Source organism: Acipenser ruthenus, chromosome 3, assembly GCF_902713425.1.
Source record: "Acipenser ruthenus chromosome 3, fAciRut3.2 maternal haplotype, whole genome shotgun sequence".
In the NCBI taxonomy this organism is placed as follows: Eukaryota; Metazoa; Chordata; class Actinopteri; order Acipenseriformes; family Acipenseridae; genus Acipenser; species Acipenser ruthenus.
Genome location: NC_081191.1, coordinates 4,226,693 through 4,247,215, shown reverse-complemented (window position 1 = coordinate 4,247,215; position 20,523 = coordinate 4,226,693). Strand labels below are relative to the sequence as shown.

At 37.7% G+C, this 20,523-nt stretch overlaps 1 protein-coding gene across 1 annotated transcript in view; it reads right to left on the bottom strand.

The window, feature by feature from the left end:
* Positions 1-19,817, bottom strand: part of elp2 (elongator acetyltransferase complex subunit 2) — a 33,635-nt gene extending 13,818 nt beyond the window's left edge. The window contains exons 1-14 of the mRNA XM_033993527.3: positions 19,592-19,817; positions 19,035-19,113; positions 18,025-18,095; positions 17,108-17,258; positions 15,994-16,071; positions 14,874-14,938; positions 13,967-14,033; positions 12,996-13,139; positions 11,358-11,453; positions 10,735-10,835; positions 5,475-5,606; positions 4,973-5,122; positions 2,283-2,474; positions 1,846-1,915 (exon numbers count right to left, since the gene is read on the bottom strand). Coding sequence (XP_033849418.3) covers positions 1,846-1,915; positions 2,283-2,474; positions 4,973-5,122; positions 5,475-5,606; positions 10,735-10,835; positions 11,358-11,453; positions 12,996-13,139; positions 13,967-14,033; positions 14,874-14,938; positions 15,994-16,071; positions 17,108-17,258; positions 18,025-18,095; positions 19,035-19,113; positions 19,592-19,723 — 1,528 coding nt within the window. The 5' untranslated portion in view covers positions 19,724-19,817. The remainder of the gene's footprint in view (positions 1-1,845; positions 1,916-2,282; positions 2,475-4,972; positions 5,123-5,474; positions 5,607-10,734; positions 10,836-11,357; positions 11,454-12,995; positions 13,140-13,966; positions 14,034-14,873; positions 14,939-15,993; positions 16,072-17,107; positions 17,259-18,024; positions 18,096-19,034; positions 19,114-19,591) is intronic.
* Positions 19,818-20,523: the final 706 nt, after the last annotated feature.

Here is a 20,523-nt window from a genome sequence, read left to right as displayed (position 1 = left end):
ACAACACTAATAAAGTGACAAAGTGTTTTGTTTTTTTTGGTGTGTATCAAACCATTTTTGCTGGTACTGAGAACCTAATGATAAATTATGTGAACTCCTGTCTATAGGCCACAATGAGGAGGATGCTGTATTATCCTTGAGCACGGCAAGCTGAAGGTCTCAGACTGGGGTGATGGGGGAGTCACTAACTCCATTCCAAGGAATGGAACTTGAGAATATTTTTTGAAAAAAAATTAAATATATAAATAAATAAATAAATAAATAAATAAATAAATAAATAAGGGGTTTATTTCAGTTACATTTCAAGTTAAAACATTTTTTTTTAAAATATATCTATGTAGCAATTGATGGACAAACCTGTAAGACATAAGGATTGGAAATACATGTCACTTAACTTGCTTACTCAGGAAAACAGAATACTTTTGCCATCAAGTAAAAAAAATATTACAATTAAAGTAAAAAAAATATTACAAAATAGACTGTAGGGCAGATGAGACAAAAACACACATCCTTGCTGCATACCAGCAAACACATAACTGACAGTCATGCTTTTTGGCAGCAAGTCACAAACCAGCAACAAAAGCGCACAGGCCAGAAGTTGATGTACAAAAGAGCTGTCTATGGGTATGGCATTGAGAAGAGCACATGTCAAGAATTAAAATAAAAACAATGCTCTCCATTCAATTAGCAACAACATTTAAAAAATTAAATAAAAAAAAAAGAAATAGTGGTGGGGAGTACCACACACAAACATGCTTCAGCCCAATAAAAATTTTAAATAAAACACAGACAATGTTTGTTTGTCAGTGAAAAGGCAGATGTATCACGGTAGCTTTTGCACAACACAATAAATGCTGTAAACTTTTCTAAACTAAGAAGTACAAACCAAGTGCGCTAGAAAGAGGTAGGCAGTGGAAGTCCAAAAATGTCACATCTACGGGCAATATTAAAAATAGCACCATTCAGACCATCTGCGGTGGCTGAAAACTGATGATTTTTGTCTACAGCTAGTTTGATTTGCCAAAGGCTGAATTACGTAAGGCCAGCCAGTTATAAGCTATGGTTTCAGTGAAACCTCTAGCACACTGCTTAAGTCATGCTCACTCAATTGCACATCTCTACACCGCCAGAAACACTGCCTTGGGAACCTGCCGTACCGCACACTGCGAATGGCACATAGCTAACTGGTCTTCTCCTTACTGAACATAATAGCTCTTAATTACTCAGTAATGATCATAATAATGATAATACTAATAATAGTAATAATAATAATAATAATAATAATAATAATAATAATAATAATAATCTTCACAGGTATTAACAAAAACAGCACCAGTGCATTACTGTAGCTATATATAGCAAGCAGCACAGCAGCATTTTCAGCAACTACATTATTTACTACATTTGATTCTTCCCCTTCCTGGTATTTTAGTTCAAACATAAACGGAAACATTATTCCATTAACTAGCTTCATAAAAACAAGGTGTTGATTTTAAGGTGCTAAAAAGCACCAAAAAAAAAAGTATGCTAAAAAAACAAAACAGAAAAAACAGCACCTTTCAAACTTTTACTTATTACAGTATTCATACATAATTATTACAGGACAGTCCCCCCGTCCTTCCCAGTCATCCCCCCCCCCGCCCCCCCCTTCGTCAAGACGCAAGTGAATTCCTATATCGTTCCACAACACTATATTTCATGACCTACTAGGACCGAAGCCACATAACACAGTTCATTTGGTATCTAGGAGAGATGTTACATAGAGACCATAATGCAGTCGAAAGAAAGAGCAAGGAGAGAGAGATTAATAAATAAAGGGAATGCAAAACTAAACAAATATCCTACTTTGAAAGACAGCCTTGTTTGAAAGTCCCAGCGCAGGTATGCTGGCACCTTCAGGGAGGTCAACACCGTCCTGCAGGAGAGAGAAAAGGGACGATTCATAAAAAAATGAAATTTAAAAAATGTGTACCGAATAGGAAGCAAAAAATAATAATTTACTACCAAAATATGACAGCTATATTCGGTCACATGTAAAAAAAAAAAAATAATAATAAAAAAGTGAAGGTTACCATGACATTTTTAAAAACAGAAATGTACAAAATAAACAATAATTTATTTATAATAACTGTAACTTAGCGATTGTTGGATAGATAAGACAACCAACACGTTGTGAGTGTGAAGAAAAAAAAATAGTAATTGTAATCGCATAAAAATAATTTGCAGTCGGCCAATAGCTACAAGTATTGAGTAAATACAAGAATTCAGAGTTCTGTACTTACACTGCAGGCCAGCAGCTTTTCCAGGGGCAACCCTGAGATGTTGCTGAAGTTTTCCACAAAGTTCCTTGGAGCGCTGAAGACTCGGAGAACCTTTTCGTCTGCCCCTGAAACAAACTGGAAACGCCCAACCATTGCGAAGCACTGCATGTCATATCCATGAATCTGCGGCCGGGAAATTTCATGCCAAGTCACCTAAAGCAAGAAATTACAACAAAACAAATGGTTAAGCAAAACGTAGGCTTTTTTTTGTTGTTGTTCTGTCGTAACATAATTGTAATAAATTTAAAAATAAATCTAAACTTTGAACTGGAGCGATTAAAATGATGAAAATAAAACACAGGAGAAGCCGACTTGATCCATACAAGCTTTTATAGATAACACAAGGGTCTTTGTGCATTAGTCTCCTTTTTGACTGAGCAGGATAAGCTGATAACTAAAGATGAAGCAATCTTAATTCAAATCTAAAAGAATGGACAGTTGCAGTCACACTTCTTCACAGCATTACGAAGGAATTAAGTAAAGCAAACATTTCCAGAGGAATCTTTAAACATATTCTTCTTAAAAGGGGAATACCTTATGCAGCAACTTCAAATACAACAGACAAGGTCCTCAACACCTAACCCCCACTGTTTAACCCTTTAAGGTACCAGACACCTATGTGTACCACAGATAAAATGATACCACCTTTCTTTTGCAAGGAGGTGCAAGAAACAGGGGTTATAATTTACCGACAGGTTGGATCTGTTCATCCAAATTTTCAGTTTTCTCCTTGGGATACTTGAGTCACTTTCAAATGTATTTTAAGAAGAAACCGTTTGAACAGCCACACGATTCCTTGTGTATCAGGAATAAATTTGGCAACTTGGAGAGATAAAGCAGATTAATTGTTCAGTAGAAACTTGGTCAATATTGTTGATAGCTAAATGACATTTGATCAAAGTCAACAAATGGGAAGATTAGATTTCTTTACTTAATGCAGTCATTCATCCTTATTGTTAACAAATTATTTTATGAACATATCTCTCTTAACCCTTTGCAGTCCATTTATTAACTACGCGTCAGGCACGCCAGGTCTAATTAATTTTCACACGCGCAGTTAATTTTATACGCGCTGTTTAAAAGTATTTTTTTTCACAGTCAAACGGGTTTAAATGGCCCTGCATATCAACAAAGCACTCACTAGGCATCTCCAGCCCCGCCCCACCCTTTCGTTTGCTATAGCGTTCAGCTATGTAAGAAATAAATAATAATAATAATAATAATAGTCGTACATACCGATCGATCATCTCCGGATCACTCGTTTTATCACCAAACTCCTCAATAATGATCCAAGTCATTATTTTATTACTATAACATCTGAAAAAAGCTCTGCAAATGTCCATGATAGTCTCTGTGCGCTGACGCACTCAGCCAGCTTGTTTACTATGAACGCCCCGTTATCTGATACCTGATACCATGTATGACTTTTCATGAGATACGCCTTTTTTTTTTTTTTTCCCCCGACTTGTCTCGGCTCCTGTCGCTCCCACTCGGCAATTGAATGGTTTTCTCGGCTTTTTCCGGAGAAAAAACGACTAAACACCTGTTTATTGCGTTGCTATAATGATGTCGGACCCAGTCCGACAAAGGACCTGTGAGGAATAATTGCAATGTCGGACCCAGTCCGACAATGGACTGCAAAGGGTTAACCCTTTGTGGTCCTATGTCAGACCAGGTCTGACATTACAATTTTTCCTTTCCGGTCCGATGTCTGACCCTGGCCGACATCATCAAAAAGACGTCAAGCACAGGTCTCTAGTTGTTTTTTCTCCGGAAAAAGTCGAGAAAACCTTTCAATGGCCGAGTGAGACCGATAGAAGCCAAAAAAAGAGGCGGATCTGAGCAATACACATAGTCCCTTCACCACAGCCATAACATGGACATAAACAAACAAGATAGCTGCTTCCCCATCCAGCGCTCAAAGAATATCACTGACATTTGCCAAGCTTTTTGAGATGTTATAGTAATAAAATAATGACTTGGATCGCATTATTGAGGGGTTTGGTGATAAAACGAGTGATCAGGAGAGGATTTATCAGTATGCACTACTATGAAGAGATATGTGATAAATACAGTGAACAAGGAGTGGAGCAGGGCTGGAGATGCAGTACTGAGTGTCCTGTTGATATGCAGTACCATTTAAACCTGTTTTACTGTGACTAAAATTACTTTTAAACAGCACATGTAAAATAAACAGCACGTGTGAAAATAAATTGGACCTGATGCGCCTGACAGGCGCTGAATAAATGGACCGCTAAGGGTTAATGAACACCTGCCATTCTGGGTTTTAAACACGTGTTATCCTACAGGCACTGCCACACATGGCTGTAAAGCTGGTTAAATGACTGCTAGTATCCCAGCCCAGTGCAAAATTACTTATTTTCCTGCAAATTAGGGATACTAGGATACAGAAAAAAGGAAAAAAACAATTTCCGGTACTTGTAGAAGTATAGGTTTAGTTACAGGGGGTGATGGTTCAAATCCTTGTGTTGCCAGTTTTGGTGGCGTACCCTGTGGGTTGGGACGTCAACCGTTTTCACAAAAGTTTAGACAAAGAAATCTGGCTACAGTAACTATTTGGTAGTTTAATGGCCAAGCCTGTTAATCTGCACTATACTATACACAGCTTCATTACAGACATATAGTATTACCTGGTTCTGGTCTGCTCTTCTCCAGGGAGCAAAAAGCCTTGTAGTCTGGTCAGAGCTGACACTCACAATGAATTCACCTTCAGGATCCCAGCCCAGGTCTTGAACACTGTTGAAGTGTCCGGAAATTACAACTGTGGGGCACCATTCATCCTAAAAAAAGAAATGTACTTGTATGTACTGACAACTACAAAAATGTATGCAAGAACACATGCAGATCACCTATCAAGGATACAAATAACACAACAAACCATCATGCCTGTGGAGGGATGGAAAATAGTCTCCCCTTGCATAGCAGTTTGATCCATTTCTGATTTTTCTATGAGTTTAATAAGACTCATTTGAGCTTGTTACCTATACACTGTGGATAATCAAGCTTGTACTAAAACCTGGATTGGGTGAAACTGTTGTGCAATATGAGTCTTATATCCCTGCTGTGGTTCCCAAGATGCAGCATTTAATATCTGAGCCAATCAGGGAAAGTATTGTGAAAAGATGGGTTTACCTCTTTAGAAGGATCCTGGCACCAAAGATGGAGAGCCCCATGGAACGCATGAGCAAGAATCATGGACCCATCAGGACTCATCTGACAGCCATAAAATCCCAGCGTGTTTCCACCAACCTCCCCAACGCGGACCTGGAAAGGCAACACAGCTGTGATTTCAAAGAGTTCTTCAGGGTTATCGACGCTCCCAAAAATGAACACCAAAAAGGCAAGTAAGGTTATTAAGGACTCTGAACATATTACTTATTAATTTATTTATTTCTCAATCTTGGCTAAAGACATGTTTGTTCAACAGAGCTTTAAAAAAAACGGAAAAATCGGACCTCAGATGTCAACTGCATTAATCTACTACAGTCGGCGTTGCCTAATCGGGATACTGATAATCTGGATTTCTGCTTAAAGGGGATACAACTCTAGGAGACTGCTCTTCCCAATGCTATTTATGTTGTTTCACTGGGATGTCACTTCGTTTAATTGGGTGAAAGGAGACCGCTTTTCAGAGCAAGACAGGTTCGCACAGCACAGTGCAGTGAGTACGCTGTGACTTGTGTAAACTGCGTAAACCACGTTGAAGGAGCTGGAGTCTCCTGTGGTTTCTCAGGCTGCTGCTGCAAAGAAAACTGGCGTGTCAACATCACAGGTGCCTCGCCTTGTGATAAAATGTGATTTCATTCTTTTTCATTTCATGTAGAAATAAAAAACAGCAATTCATTTTGTTTAAGAATAAAAACACAATTGACTTATATTTTAAATTATGTATTTAACATTTAATTATAATGTGATGCGATTTCATTTATAAACAAAAAAGTGTGACTCGGGTCGTCTCAACTGCCTCTCGTTTAATTGGGACAGCTGCTTATTCGGGATATTTTTAATTCTCCCGAGGCGTCCCGATAAAGCGGCGCTGACTGTACCATTCATTTACAATAAACTGACTTCACATAAATACCAGGAAATGTCAGATAATGACTTAGGCAAAACAAAGCTTTATTTAAGTCACTGTTCCAAGCAGGTTATCAATCACAGTCACATTTTACTACTACCACTACTACAACTACTAATAATAATAATAAAAATAATAATAATAATATGAAGTTAAGCTTGTCAAGTGACCCACAGAGATTGGTTATGCCTCGATGATACTAACGCTTGCACAGTTTGCATTCAACTTTTTTTTGGTAATCTCGGCATTTAACAAAAAAATCCCAAACAGCAGAGGGTTTGAGACATTTCTTTCAATACAGCTTACGCTATACAACACTTTGCTGTCGAGATGGCGAATGAAGAAATTAAAGGTTTGCCTCTGGATAGCACGAGATGGAGGGGGGAGGGGCAGACGGTGCTTCCGTAATTAAAAGTTATCAGTGATAGCGTATATTTTGTATGTTTCAAGCATAGTCTTGTACATTAGGTATTCACTACAACCGCTATAGGTACTGCCCCAGTGCTTTGGCATAACATACCCTGCTCCATACACGGCAGCAGCGCCATATAGAGTTGCTACGTAGTGGAGTTTAATACAACTTTTGTTTAAGTAATATGCATTATACAAATCAAAAGATCGAATTTTGCATGTGAGTGACAATTAATGTGTGATTTATAGTATTCACACATTGTCAAACGGTTTCTGTTAACAGAGGAAAAAAACACCAAAAAAACATGCAGTGCGTGCATGCCGCCTGACAAACCTTCAAAGGTTTAGAACTAACTTCAAATTCCTGGCTAGCGAACGAACCTTCGAACCTTCGAACCTTTGAACACAGCCCGAGTTCTCAGTGCCGCCCACAAGGGGGTGGGGGTTCCATCTGGAGTGTCCGGGGATTCCGGGGGGGCCCAGAAGATAAATTATCATCTACAATATTTTGAGAATGCATTGGGTTAACTGGGAGAACTGTGGTATTGCAACAACATTTTTTTACTGAGCAACGGATCAGTGAGAATTATAATGAGCACCACAGCATCCACCCCATCCCACCAACCATCACCACCTCATTTGTCTGTTTTTTTTTTTGTTTTTTTTTACCGCAGTTAAACAAATTAAATCAATGTTGACCAAGCATTCTGGAATGGGTATATTATTTGTTTGCTTTTACATTGCACATACATTCTGATAGTGCAGGGTTTATATCATGTGGTGGATAATAGTTCGAGAGGTAAATCAGAAATGTGGAATTATTTTTGGAATCATAGCGAATTAAAATAATGAACAAGTGACTGGAATCGTTGCTTGTAAAACCTGTCATGTTTTTGTGTACGAAAGCACATTGTAGCTCCCTTTCAACTGGTGGTATGAAAGGAATAGACATGTACTTTATAGTAAAGTAAGTAATTAATATGTTACTATGTTAAAATATATCCAGACCACTAGAGAAAGCTACCACGCTGTATAGCCTATTGTGTAAACTCAAGCTGTGGAGAATGGTAGAGATTTCTGTGTGGGAATGTGAGAGCGTGAGAGAGTCAGTCGGTGCAGACAGTAGGTATAGGACCAACACTTGAGGGTTCGGGTCACAGTTCTTCATAAAACGGGTTGGGTCGGTTCATTGGTAAGAAGACGGTGGGTTCGGGTCGGAAGTGGGTCGTAAAAATCGGACCGCACAGTACTCTGGTCTATATGTCTTTTTTCAATGCCAAATTAACTGTCCATAACTTACTGAGAATTCACTTAAAGGCTGTCACGCTGACACAGAGATGCACAACTGCAAAGAAGAATAGCACTACCGGAAAGTCATTTCTCGGAAACAGATGCCTAGGTTTTAAAAGCTGGCTGCATTATAGTCACCAAGCTCAATATAAAGCAGTCCTTCCTTCATTAATGAGACAACCTAAGTCTGTGAATTTAAAACATCCTGTGAAAGGAGGTGGAAAATCTAATAATTTTAAACAGTAGTGGTATGAACACTACCCATAGCTTTCAAAACATTTGAAATATGGAATACAATCAATTAACCATTTATGTAATTGCTGTAGTAAAGTTTAGCAGAAAAAAAAAAAAAGTTTTGTGGATGCCTTGTCCCAATTTACGGAATTCACATAAAAACACAATAATTAACGTTAAATTACCTTTTAATTTCTAGATGCCAACATGGACCACTGTATTACCGTACATTAAAGCAACAGAGTAAGTTACCAACTATACAAATGGGAAAAGAATATGTACAGTGCGGTACTTACAGTGCTGAAAGACAGTCCTTGCAGTTTACGGTAGCTGGAAAAGGGTAAATAACCTTGAACTTTATTTCAGTCCGTTTTATTGTCCGCCTTTGTTTAATTTGGCCAAAGTGACTTTCTGTTCATGTTTCCCTTTTCTTCAGCAATACACCGGCAGCATCAACAGAATTATTGTAATGGGGATTACATGTGCAGTAGCTCTCATTCAAGAGTGCCAGAATAATATACATGTGCAAATGTAAACTGATCCCCCAACTGAAAAATCCTGAATCCAAGTCGCACCTGCCAAATGTACTATTGTGTTTAATAAGACACACCTGAGCTTGTTATCTATACACTGTGGCTAATCAAGCTTGTATTAAATCCTGTGCATCTTCCTCTTAGATCATTATGTTACTCTGCGTCTGAAATAAGAGTCAGCAAAGCGGATTGTGGGGAAGCAGATCAGAACTTCAAAGTGCTATGAAGTCCATAGGTAAAATAGTGTACCCTGAAACCTGCGCGACACTGCCATGCTTGAACATAATCAAGGAGGAGTCTTTTCAGAAGCATTCAGAAAACATTGCAAACAGTGATCTTATCAGAAGCAGCCATACAGAATCATTCAGAGGTGTAAGACAGATAATATAAAGTGTCGACCCCCTCCCCCACCCGGGTTCACCTACATCATTATCACTAACAAAATGTTCATCAACAAAATATCAACCAATTCAGCCAGCAAACAACCTTCAGGTCTGACTGCAGGCAGTAAAAGAAGTAGGTCCCTTCTGCCAATACCTGCCACATATTTACAGTACTGATGCAGTCAGACACAGCCTACTGCTCCTTGATAGCCATCCTCACTCTTCAACCGCACTTCAATGTGTTTTAAATCCCTTCATGCCTTTAAATTAAATAGAGGGCTAATTACAAGGATGTATTTTTCTCAGCAATTTGTTCAACTCCATGCTGCTGCCACCAGTAAATTTTACCAATTAAGCAAATTATCGTGGAGAGAGAGCAATTTTGTATCTGTTAATTAAGCCAAGGGAAGCCAATGGACATTTGTTGTTTGGTTCACTGTTAGCGTATTTAAAACCAAGTGCATCCATGCAAAGCCAAAAATGGTTAAAGATAAACTATTCCAAGGGAATGCCACAGTGCCACTCCCTCATTTGTATCAAGGTAGAACTGTGAACAGTAGAATTTCCCGAGAAGACCATTCTTTATATCAATTGGTCAGTGAATTGCTTGAATTCAGCATTTGAAACCTAAAAACATACTGCATTGCCCTGCTGAAATGATATGTATTTTTTGTTTTTGTTTTAAACAGGTCCCTTTGAGGTCATACAGTGAAAGACAAGAGAAATCATTGAAACTGTCTGTAAACGTATGATTTTCCTGTGTTTAATGTAAGCTCTGAATCAACGCAGAGTTAATGAAAGCTGTACATGGCTGGTGCACATCAGTAGTTTGCAATCACCAGCCCTGTCGTTCGACCTTGTGATGCGTGGGCATAGCGTTATGCTGCCTGTGAGAAATGAACAAAACTCACATCATTGTTCGTAAATGTAACTTCTTGTTATCTGGGTTTCTGCTGACATTGGTAAAGTGAAGAAGAAATGCAAATGTTACCTTTTAATGTGCTTTGTCTCATATCATGCATCATGCTAGGGAAATAACACCAAATCTGGTCAAGGAAATTACGTAAGCTAGCTGTGTATCTGTGCTGTACAAAGTAATTTCTTGGCTCAGCTAAGAAACTAACATCTACACTGATGGCAGCTCAGAAACTAACATCTCTGTGCCATGCCGGCTCAGAAAAAAAACAACATCTCTGATGCCATGAAAGCTCAGCTCAGCTCAGAAGTAAATAACATCTACACTGATGCCAGCTCAGAACACCATCAGCTGAGACTTGTACGTGAGATCACTGATGTATCGCATTTGATTTGCTTTGTTCCTGCTTGCATTTTGATTCCTGAATAAACTATTTTTGATTGACTTTATCTGAAGAAGATTTTAATATTTTTGAGAAAAAATCGAACCTCTACAATAGCAATTGTGTGAGCTTCGACACTGCTACTCAGCAGAAGCAAGGTGTACTCACTTGCTCTAGCCACACACCCGACTCTTCATCAGGAGACCACAAGATCATAGTTTTATCCATTGAGGCAGACAGCAGACACATTGGCTGTTGGATAATGCCATCTACAGGATGAAACCAAAACATGCTATGTAGGATAATATCATCACAGTTACTGGGTCTGTTGTGTTAAGGAAAAATGCCATTTAAAACCAAGGCTATCTGATTAGATTTTTTTGGCTGTACAACCAACAAATACAACCCAGTTTGTTGATAAACAAAGTAAAGATATTGTTAATTAGTGGCATTAAATTTAAACTACTGTACTACTAAACATTCAAACTAAACTCAGAGCCATCCCTTATGAAAAGTTTAAATGGTCATGGCTTTTACAGTGATTAACCATCATTATCTTGGGTTTGCCATGCTTTCACTATTAAGAAATACTAAAAGAAACCAAATAAACAATCAATAACATACGTTGTCTTTTTCAGCGTCTTTAAGAATGTACTCAGTTTCTTTTAGTATGCTTTCACTATGCTTTATTACACTTTGCTATCCTTTTACTATTGCTGTAAACTTTTTATAAATGCCTTATAAATCTTATTTACTTTTTGATTTTTTTCCCCAACCATTCACTCACTTACCTTTAAGAAAAGGAGGCTGCCAGTGAACTCCATACACCAAGTTTTCATGGCCTGCCAACACAGTCTCCAAGGTAACTGCAAATGATGTGCAACAATCTGCAGAATACATAAAGAAAGGTCAGTTGCATAATGTATATACAGGCTGGCTTGTGGTAATTTTTTAACCCCTTGACTGTCACCTGGTATTTATTTTTTTCCTAAATCTCTAACTGGTTTCTTTTACACTGACTTTTCTTTTTTGATTAATACCTTAAGTGACTTAAAGGTTCAGTTGTTTACAGTTGTTTAAAGTTAATCACTGTCAGTTCATGTTGCTTTAATCACTTGAAGGAATTCACTTTCTTGCCATATTAACAATTATACACTAGATAAAATAAGTGTACTTTTATTTACTATGTAAGGCAGTGGCATTTTGTTATAAATGATTTAAATCTTTCATTAATTTATTTATTTATTTATTTTACGACAACTAGTAAAGTTTGTTTACTTTCACAATCCCCACCCACACAGAAGCATGCAGCACAAAGCTACACTTGAGCTGACAGGACAGAATGATCACAATTGAACGGAGTGCATTGCACAGCTGAATCCTTTGCAGAATTGACAGTCCTTGAAACAAGTTAATTAAAACATTCAAGGTTAATTCAATTGAAGTAATTGCATTTTAAAGGAGAATAGAAATTTCTATCTTTTGCATTACTCGAGCAGGACATGGTACATTAAGTCAGGATTCTCCCCAGGCCTTTTCAGCCCGGCAAAGTGGCTATCGCCACCCGACTGAAAAAACCCGATCCGCCCGTCTTGCAGATGCTACTGTGCCTTTAACAATAAGGATTGTTTGCACTTCTAGCAGACTGGATCACTTGCACGTTGCTGGGTGAAAAAAAAATCTTGGAACCACATGACAACATAGGCAAGAGTTGAAGGGGCGGGTTTTCTGTGTTAAGCACTTAGACAGGCTAAAACATTAAAAATGACTGCTAAAAAAAATAACCAATTATTTTCAAAGCAAAAATAGTGACAGTGAATGCAGGGGGTCAAAATAAGCCGGCGATCGACGCAATCCACCGCCTAATACTATATTTGTGCCGGTTACTTTATTAAAAATATATTAAGATTTTAGGGTATTATCATTCAGTCCATTTGTTGTTGTATTATTGTACTCTAAGGTGATATATAGTACATACTAGCTATAAATATGCACCAAAAAAAAAAAAAAAGGAAAAAAAAGTATTCCTGTCGTGATACCGTAAAAATATTTAAAAGGTTTCCTTTTTTTTGTGAACTCCAACAAACCTACGTTATCTTTCCCCCGTCAAATTGTACTGTGCCTAAATAAGCACGGTCATTTACCATAATATAAAACAGTAATGAAAAAGAAAATGTAGAATATAAAAAACAGCAACCAGATATAGTCAATATATATATATATATATATATATATATATATATATATATATATATATATATATATATATATATATATATATATATATATATATATATATATATATTATTTTTCCGTTAAAAGTGCTTCCGACTATAATGTTCTGCCGCCCGGCTGTACAGAATTCCTGGGGAGAACCCTGATTAAGTGGCAATCAATGTACCACGTACACTCAGGCAGTCATGACTCACCCTTTGTTTTTACCATGAAGAAGTCTTCCTTAAGTTTGATAGTGTCCTCCTCCAGGGACTCAGGACCAAAGGCAGGCTTTGCAAACACTCGCCAGATCCGTATCAGGCAGTCTTGTGCACAGCTCGCCAAAAAAACATCCCCACCTGTTAAAAAATAAATAAATGAAAGAGACATTCATATGCATTGGAATGCTACACTACACAGTGCACTTTCACACCTAGTTATTATTATTATTTATTTCTTAGCAGACGCCCTTATCCAGGACGACTTACAATTGTTACAAGATATCACATTATTTTTACATACAATTACCCATTTATACAGTTGGATTTTTACTGGAGCAATCTAGGTAAAGTACCTTGCTCAAGGGTACAGCAGCAGTGTCCCCCACCTGGGATTGAACCCACGACCCTCCGGTCAAGAGTCCAGAGCCCTAACCACTACTCCACACGTGCAAGTGATTCGAATCGTGGTTCACTTGCAAACAAACTCATTTTTGTTCAAGTTTGCTTTGGTTTGTTACACACCAGAAAAATGAAAGCAAACTTGAGTTTCTTTTGAAATGCATTCAAATGAGTTTGTTTGGTTCACTTGCAGCTTCACCCAGACTAGTTCTATTGGTTTCACATTGCACTTTTCCAAAACGCACTCTGCTCTCTTGCTGATTAGGCTACTAGAGCGGAAGTTCTCTCTGGAAAAACCTTTTCCATTTTACATACAATGTTTTGTGACTTGTACAAGCATTTATAATTTAAAAAATGCTTTACAAGGGGGGACTTTGAAGAGAGGCAAAGAAGCACCTCAACATTCTGTACATGAAGTGTGATGTACCTTCTGTTTCTTGGTTTTTTCAATGTAAACACAAGAAAAAGGGGGCCAATGGTAATGATGATGATAATCTTGCTAAAGAAAAGGCAGCATGACTACTACGGCCATCTTGAACTACAGCAGTGTCTGTTTCTATCTTTACCATGAACAGTCCACTCTAATCCTCGGATCCAGTCTTCATGCCCATGGAGCGAGAGGACCTCCTGAAACTGAAAAAACAAACAAAAACAAAGGGGCTTGTGATTTTCACACTTATGAATCAAAGCGCTTTTTATGTTCATAATCAATAACACAAACATGGAATCAAACATTCCTACAGGATTTTTTTGTCTTATAATCTGAGAAAACATTCTAGTTACTGTATTACACAAGCAATTGGTAAACAAAGTCTCTGATCATGTATTTATTATTTTTTTGTATAATTTTTACAAAAATATATTTATTGACCTTAATCTACTGGAAACATATTCTAATGACAAACGTCTTAAACCAACAAGTACAGTCAAACCCTTTAATATCACTTCAAGAGAGTGAATTAAAAGAGGATAGGATGTTATCAGAAAAAAAAAAACAGCAAAAAACTAGCAAAAGAGAATTGTGTTGTCTGATAAACTCACTCAGGCCATCTGTTACAAAATATATTAACATCTCTGGAAAAAAATATACACTAATTTCTTCAGATACATCCAATTTGTTTTAAGAAGTCTCAAGAGCAGTGCTAATCCAAACTGATATCAACTTTCTAGGAATGAGGAACAGAGAGATGGGACATTTATAGACTTTTAAACCCACACTCATTCCTCACAATAAATCTTGAACCAGTCATAGCAGGTCAACTACCTTCTGCTTTTATTTGCCATAAGCAATAAATACTGAGTTATAGGACTGATAAATGTGAGTTATATTGTCTGGAGAGTGATAATAATTGACATTACATTGTCAAGAGCTTGCCCACATAGACTCCCATTACAGTTCAATCCAGCCAAACATTCCTATTAACAGTTTTTCTGGGTTCCACATCGTCACGTATGCAGCTTAGAAGACCTTACCTGCCCGCTCTGCTGTATAAATATATGAACTTTACAGTCATCACCCCCACAAGCCAAAACAGGGACTGAAAAACAAAAATAAATCACCAGCTTATCACAAACATGACCACTGAAGACTAGAATATGTCTTATATTGTTCTTTAAAAATATTTATACGCGAGTTGGTGTAAAATGTGAGTGGTTGAAGACACAGGATAGATGACCGAGAACATAGGCAAGACGACCTAGAAACTGAAATATCCTGCACAAGTTTAGCCACCACACACCCACACATCTTGAACTAAAGCAGTAATTTGTATTTTTACAGCAGATCCAAAAATAAAATAAGCTTATAACTACAGAAACATGCAGTAACCTTTAAACTATGTTAAATGTGTGAAATCGTGCTGGTCAGTTTAAGTGCATACAAATTATTTTTAATTAACCCTTTATCAAATATTAACCCCTTAAGGGACACAAGGAATTGAGCTGTTGTTCAAATGGTTTCTTCTTAAAATACATTTGAGAGTATCCAAGTAAACTGACAATTTGGATAATCCAACCTATCAGTGAATTTTAAACTCTACTTCGTGTACCTCACTACAAAAATTTAAAAAAAAAAGTTTGTGTGGGACACATATGTCCCTTGTACCTAAAAGGGTTAATAACCTGGTTCAAAGAAAATGTGATGAAATCTGGAATGCATTTAAGTGGAGGCAGCATTCATATTAGGGCCAATACAAATCCCAATCTTCATTTAAATTTATACACAGAGAGAGAGAGAGAGAGAGAGAGAGAGAGAGAGAGAGAGAGAGAGAGAGAGAGAATTATATAAATCTACCCTGTGATGTACGGATACGACTTTCTTTACAACAAAATAAAATCAAACATATATTTAGTAGCACAAAAACCTGGCCAATATAACTTACAGGAGATGGGGTCAAAGCTTTGCTCTTTTAAAGCTGCATATAGAAGACTTGCTGCCATATTCAGAAACACTGAGTGTCTCTGCTCACTTAACAGTGCCAAGTTAATGGCTGATCGCAGTCAGAAAGCCCCTGTTAAGTGTTGGTTCTGAATTCACAGGTAGCTGTTAAACATGAAGAAAAAAAAAAAGGCAAGGGAGCAGCAGAGCACTCACCACTACTGCCCGGCAACAGCGCTAGGGAGACGTCCATTACAAATCCATTTCCAAATGATATGGTTTGAACACACTGTACTGAAGATTTATACAAAAAAAAAAAAAAAGAGAAAATAAGTGTTTTATTCAGCAAAAAAAAGCGAGGTACAAACTGCTGAAGCTACAACAGCAGATTTAAGAAACCCTACATTACCCTGTAGTACCCCTGACAGGATGCTTAAATATCATGAGGTCATGATTACAGATACAAGTGTCATGTACCCTGAAGACCTAAGCACAAAATGCTCTTTACTGACTTTAGCACCCAAGACAAATGCATGCTGTTGAGACATAATAAAACTAAACATTCCTCCAAACCACAGATTGTATTACAGCATATAGAGCATAAAACATGAGAAACATCTCCACTGCCCTGTATTAAACCACCCGAGACAGGGATACCTTTTCAAGTGCAGATTACATGACATGCATGTGAAATAGGTTCGTTCTAACTGGCCCCGTTTGCTATATGTCTGCCCAAATCAGATCTCTCTCTTCTGATCTGCCATCCATGGAGAACTGTGGCTGGTATTTGTTTATGGTATCGTTAGCTAAGGTTACAGGGATTCTCTCCTTTGTATAGCCTGAAACAAGTGGTTTCATATCAGCTGCAACCACATCTAATCCAGTCCTGCCGTTTTACACTGTCCAGGCAGAATTGCGTATTTCCTTTGGGCACATTTATCTCAAGCCTCTTTGCGCCAAAATTGTCTCTATCATGAAACAAGGTGCAAGAGCAATTCATACAGTATGTATTGCAATTTAATAGGTGCAGCATTATACTGTACACAATCTAGTCTGTGCAACTTGTAACATATGGTAAATAACGTATGGCAACTGTAGTATTATTCAATGTTCTGAATTAACTCTCTACATGCTGTCCAAGCATGAATTCAATATGCCAGGTATAAACTTTCATTTCGGGGGATAAAACATGAACATTCTTTTTATGGAGCATGTGAGTCAATGTTAACTTGCTTTTTGAATTACTGATGCCATATCTGTGTAGGGCAAGTTATAGTGTAGGCATATCTGCCAAAGGTTTGTCTGTATAGCCCATGTGTAAACCACTTACTCTCTGAGCCTTGTCTAGTCCAGATTTTGACTGTGGAGTCAGAAGCAGCTGAGGCTACGAGTAGCTGATAGGCAGCTTCTGTATCCTGGTAAACAGCATCAACCGCACAGACTGCCCCAGTGTGGCCACCAAGTTGTCCAGACTTTGAGAACTAGGCAGAAAAAAAGTGAATATATAAACAGAAGATTTAAAGATTCAATTCAGCAACTTTCAATACCTGTAAAATAGTTTATGTTTCCAGTCTTGGAGATATGTTACTCCAATGTTTATTCCCCCAACTCCTCTTGCAAGAAATAGTAAATAACTGAATGTATTATTATTTATTTGTAATGATTTTATTTGTTTGCATCAGCAGGGTGAATTTAATGGTAGCTCTGCTGACCCAGAAATGATTTACAGAAAAAAAGAAAAAAAAAGCAGAACAGCAATTCCAGATCCACACAGCAGGTGTCAATGTTGATGCTTACATAGCTTTCAAGAAGCAACCCTACTAGTTGCCGTGGCAAATATTAGCTTCTGGGAAGCATTAACCATTCAAAGCCGCACAGTCATTGCTACACCTCCATACATATTTTATGCAGTTAACTTTTTTAATATTATTGAGATAATAAGTATATAATTATACATACTAGTACAACTCTGAAAGCACCCTTTTGAATGCATTAACCTTTTTTTCTCTTGAGCATCGCAGCACATATCCCAAAAGAAAACAGTAGGTTTGCAAGACGTTTTGGTGAAAACTCTGGAGGAAGAACGGGGTTGACACCACCATACAAACAATCATGGATTGCATAGGACCCTAGATCACTTAAGAACCAACCCGAACTGAAGGATCCAGATTATAATACCAACCTACAGGGGCTCCCAGACCCTTTATATATATTTTAAAAAGAAACGGCCTACTCTTTGCAACATACCTTTCCATCCTGTTCCTCCCAGAGAAGGACCAGGTTATCTGAACCTCCTGACACAAGCTCAGATTCTGGACCTGCAGCAAACAAGGACGTTTTAAAAAAAAAAAAAAAAAAAAATCGGTGTACAGCCAAGAAACACTGGAAAACACTGACATGGTTACACAATTCACTTTGACTTCAAAGAAACTACTACAAAAAAAACAAAAACAAACTACCTTTCTCAGTGCAGCTGAGCAATGCCCCTCCTCCCTGACCTGTATCTATCACACCAAGCACGCCGCTCAAAGCGTCAGTGTAACATTGTTTTTAGAATACTGTACATCTTGAAGGCTTCCACACCGGGCTTGTAGCGTAAATCAGACGGGGTCTGAAATAGATTGTATTCCTATTTCTCTGTGCGCGTCTGGCAGATATACTTATTTAACCAATATATAGTAGGTATTCAATGAATGTGTATTCACTTTATTGAAACAAATTTTCACTTACAGAGAACATAAAAAAACATACCTGCACAATGCAGTGGCGCACTTACTGTCTGATTACAAACAATGCAATGTTTCCTGCATCATTGCACGATCTATGCTGCGGACGTGCCTAATCATGCGAGATGTGATCAAATTCAGAAACAGCTTTCTTGGTTGTAGACATCATTGCACTTGATACAGTACCGTATTACACGTAGTCAGTTTTCACCAAAATGATTCTTATAAGCGGATTGCTTGATTCTTACAAGCAGAGTATTTTAACATGGTTAGTATAGGAATGATTTTGTCCCAGTGGTTTTGATCACTATATGCGGTTGATTTTTATAAACGGTGTGCATTGTAATAAAAAACTAAAAACAGAAACCCTATGCATAATACACTCCTGCTGAACTAAATTTAAAACAGCAAAAATTGTAAATGAACTAAACTGGTTAATAGCTTCTATATAAAACTCATTTGGTGTGATTAACTAACTAATAAAAGTAAATGTCATTTAAAAGCTTGTATCAGTACTAGCTTGTTACTCACCACAGTCTTTCTTGTGAACCCACTGCACACAGTTAACTCTCCCCGAGTGTCCATTAAGAGTAGAGATTACTCTTCTTTTCTATTATCATATCAAAAAGAAAAAAAAAACATTCAGCACCCGGATCACTGTACAGAACACTGGTGGTGAAGAACACATACAATTTCATTTTCATACGATTTCTTAGCTGTGCTCTGTCGTGAAGACAGCTATGCTGAATATAAAGAGAATGCACGGGGTAAGATTATGTGTTAACGACACCATGTAAATGTGCGCTTAGTTGTTGCTGGAGCTGTCAGTCAGTCACCCAACATGTTACAGACACGTACCTACCACTATACAAAAACATATCTTTTAACATATAGCATATATTACAAACATTTTTTTAAAATTATTATTATTATTATTATTACTGCGAAATCCCTTACATATGTTGCACTCAAACAAAAATGTCTTTAAACATAAAAACAGTTTTAGGGCGCCGATAGTCAGGTACGCCTGTACTGTACAATTCAGTTGCCAACCTTTTGTAAAAACAAAGGACACAAAATCATACTACCAGTGGGTGGTACAGGGCTACGGAGTTGCATGTCCCATATGCAACAATACCTCCTCTCCCCCAAGAAACAACATTCGGTGTGCGGTTTGCACAACAGGCGACATGGCATGTTTCTACCAAGAGGGCCGCCATCTTCACACAGTACCTTCCCCGTAACCTGTCACCCCCAGGCGCGTCAGAGAATTTGCACACGTGGTTAAAACCGGAAAACAAACGCACGGGGAAGTGGAAGGGAAGCGCTTCCCTTGGTCGAGGACGATTGAGTTATGTTGCCTTTAAGAACAAATTATCATTCGAGTACATAAAAAGCAATAGATTACGGTATACTTGCATATTGTAGTGTTCGTGTGAACCAGGTATTATATTTAAATAAAACATCGTATTTTGTACTTTCAATACAGTGAGGTAGATATTTTACTTGAAAATGGCAGTCGCTTGACAAAAGGCCATATTTTCTTAGTAGTTAGGCAGCCTTGTGTAAATTATATATCTGATAAACACATCTATAGTACAGTGTAACAGTATTATTATGCCCCATTGGAATCCAAGGACGATTAATGCAGAGAAGCAGGAGCTTGCATTCAGATGAGTGAGATGAAGCTAAGGGAATAACCGGGCTGTTTGTATTTTTAACTGGGACTAGCAATATTGTCATCTTTTGCGCTTAATATCTTGGTTTCTTGTCTGTTATTAGCTTTGATTTATTTTAGGATATGCAGATAAAAATAAACGTTGCTGTTGTGCAATTGCTTTCTTTGGTGCCTGTCAATTTATGGTCTGGCTCAAAAACAAAAAAAAGACAAGATGGAGAAGGAATAGAGCTTCTTTGAACGAGGAGCACAACAGCAAAAAAAGACGATTTGTTTGGAACAACTAAAACTGTTTAGAATTTTCTGATCTCAAAGAATCAATAGCATATACAGAGTTACTAG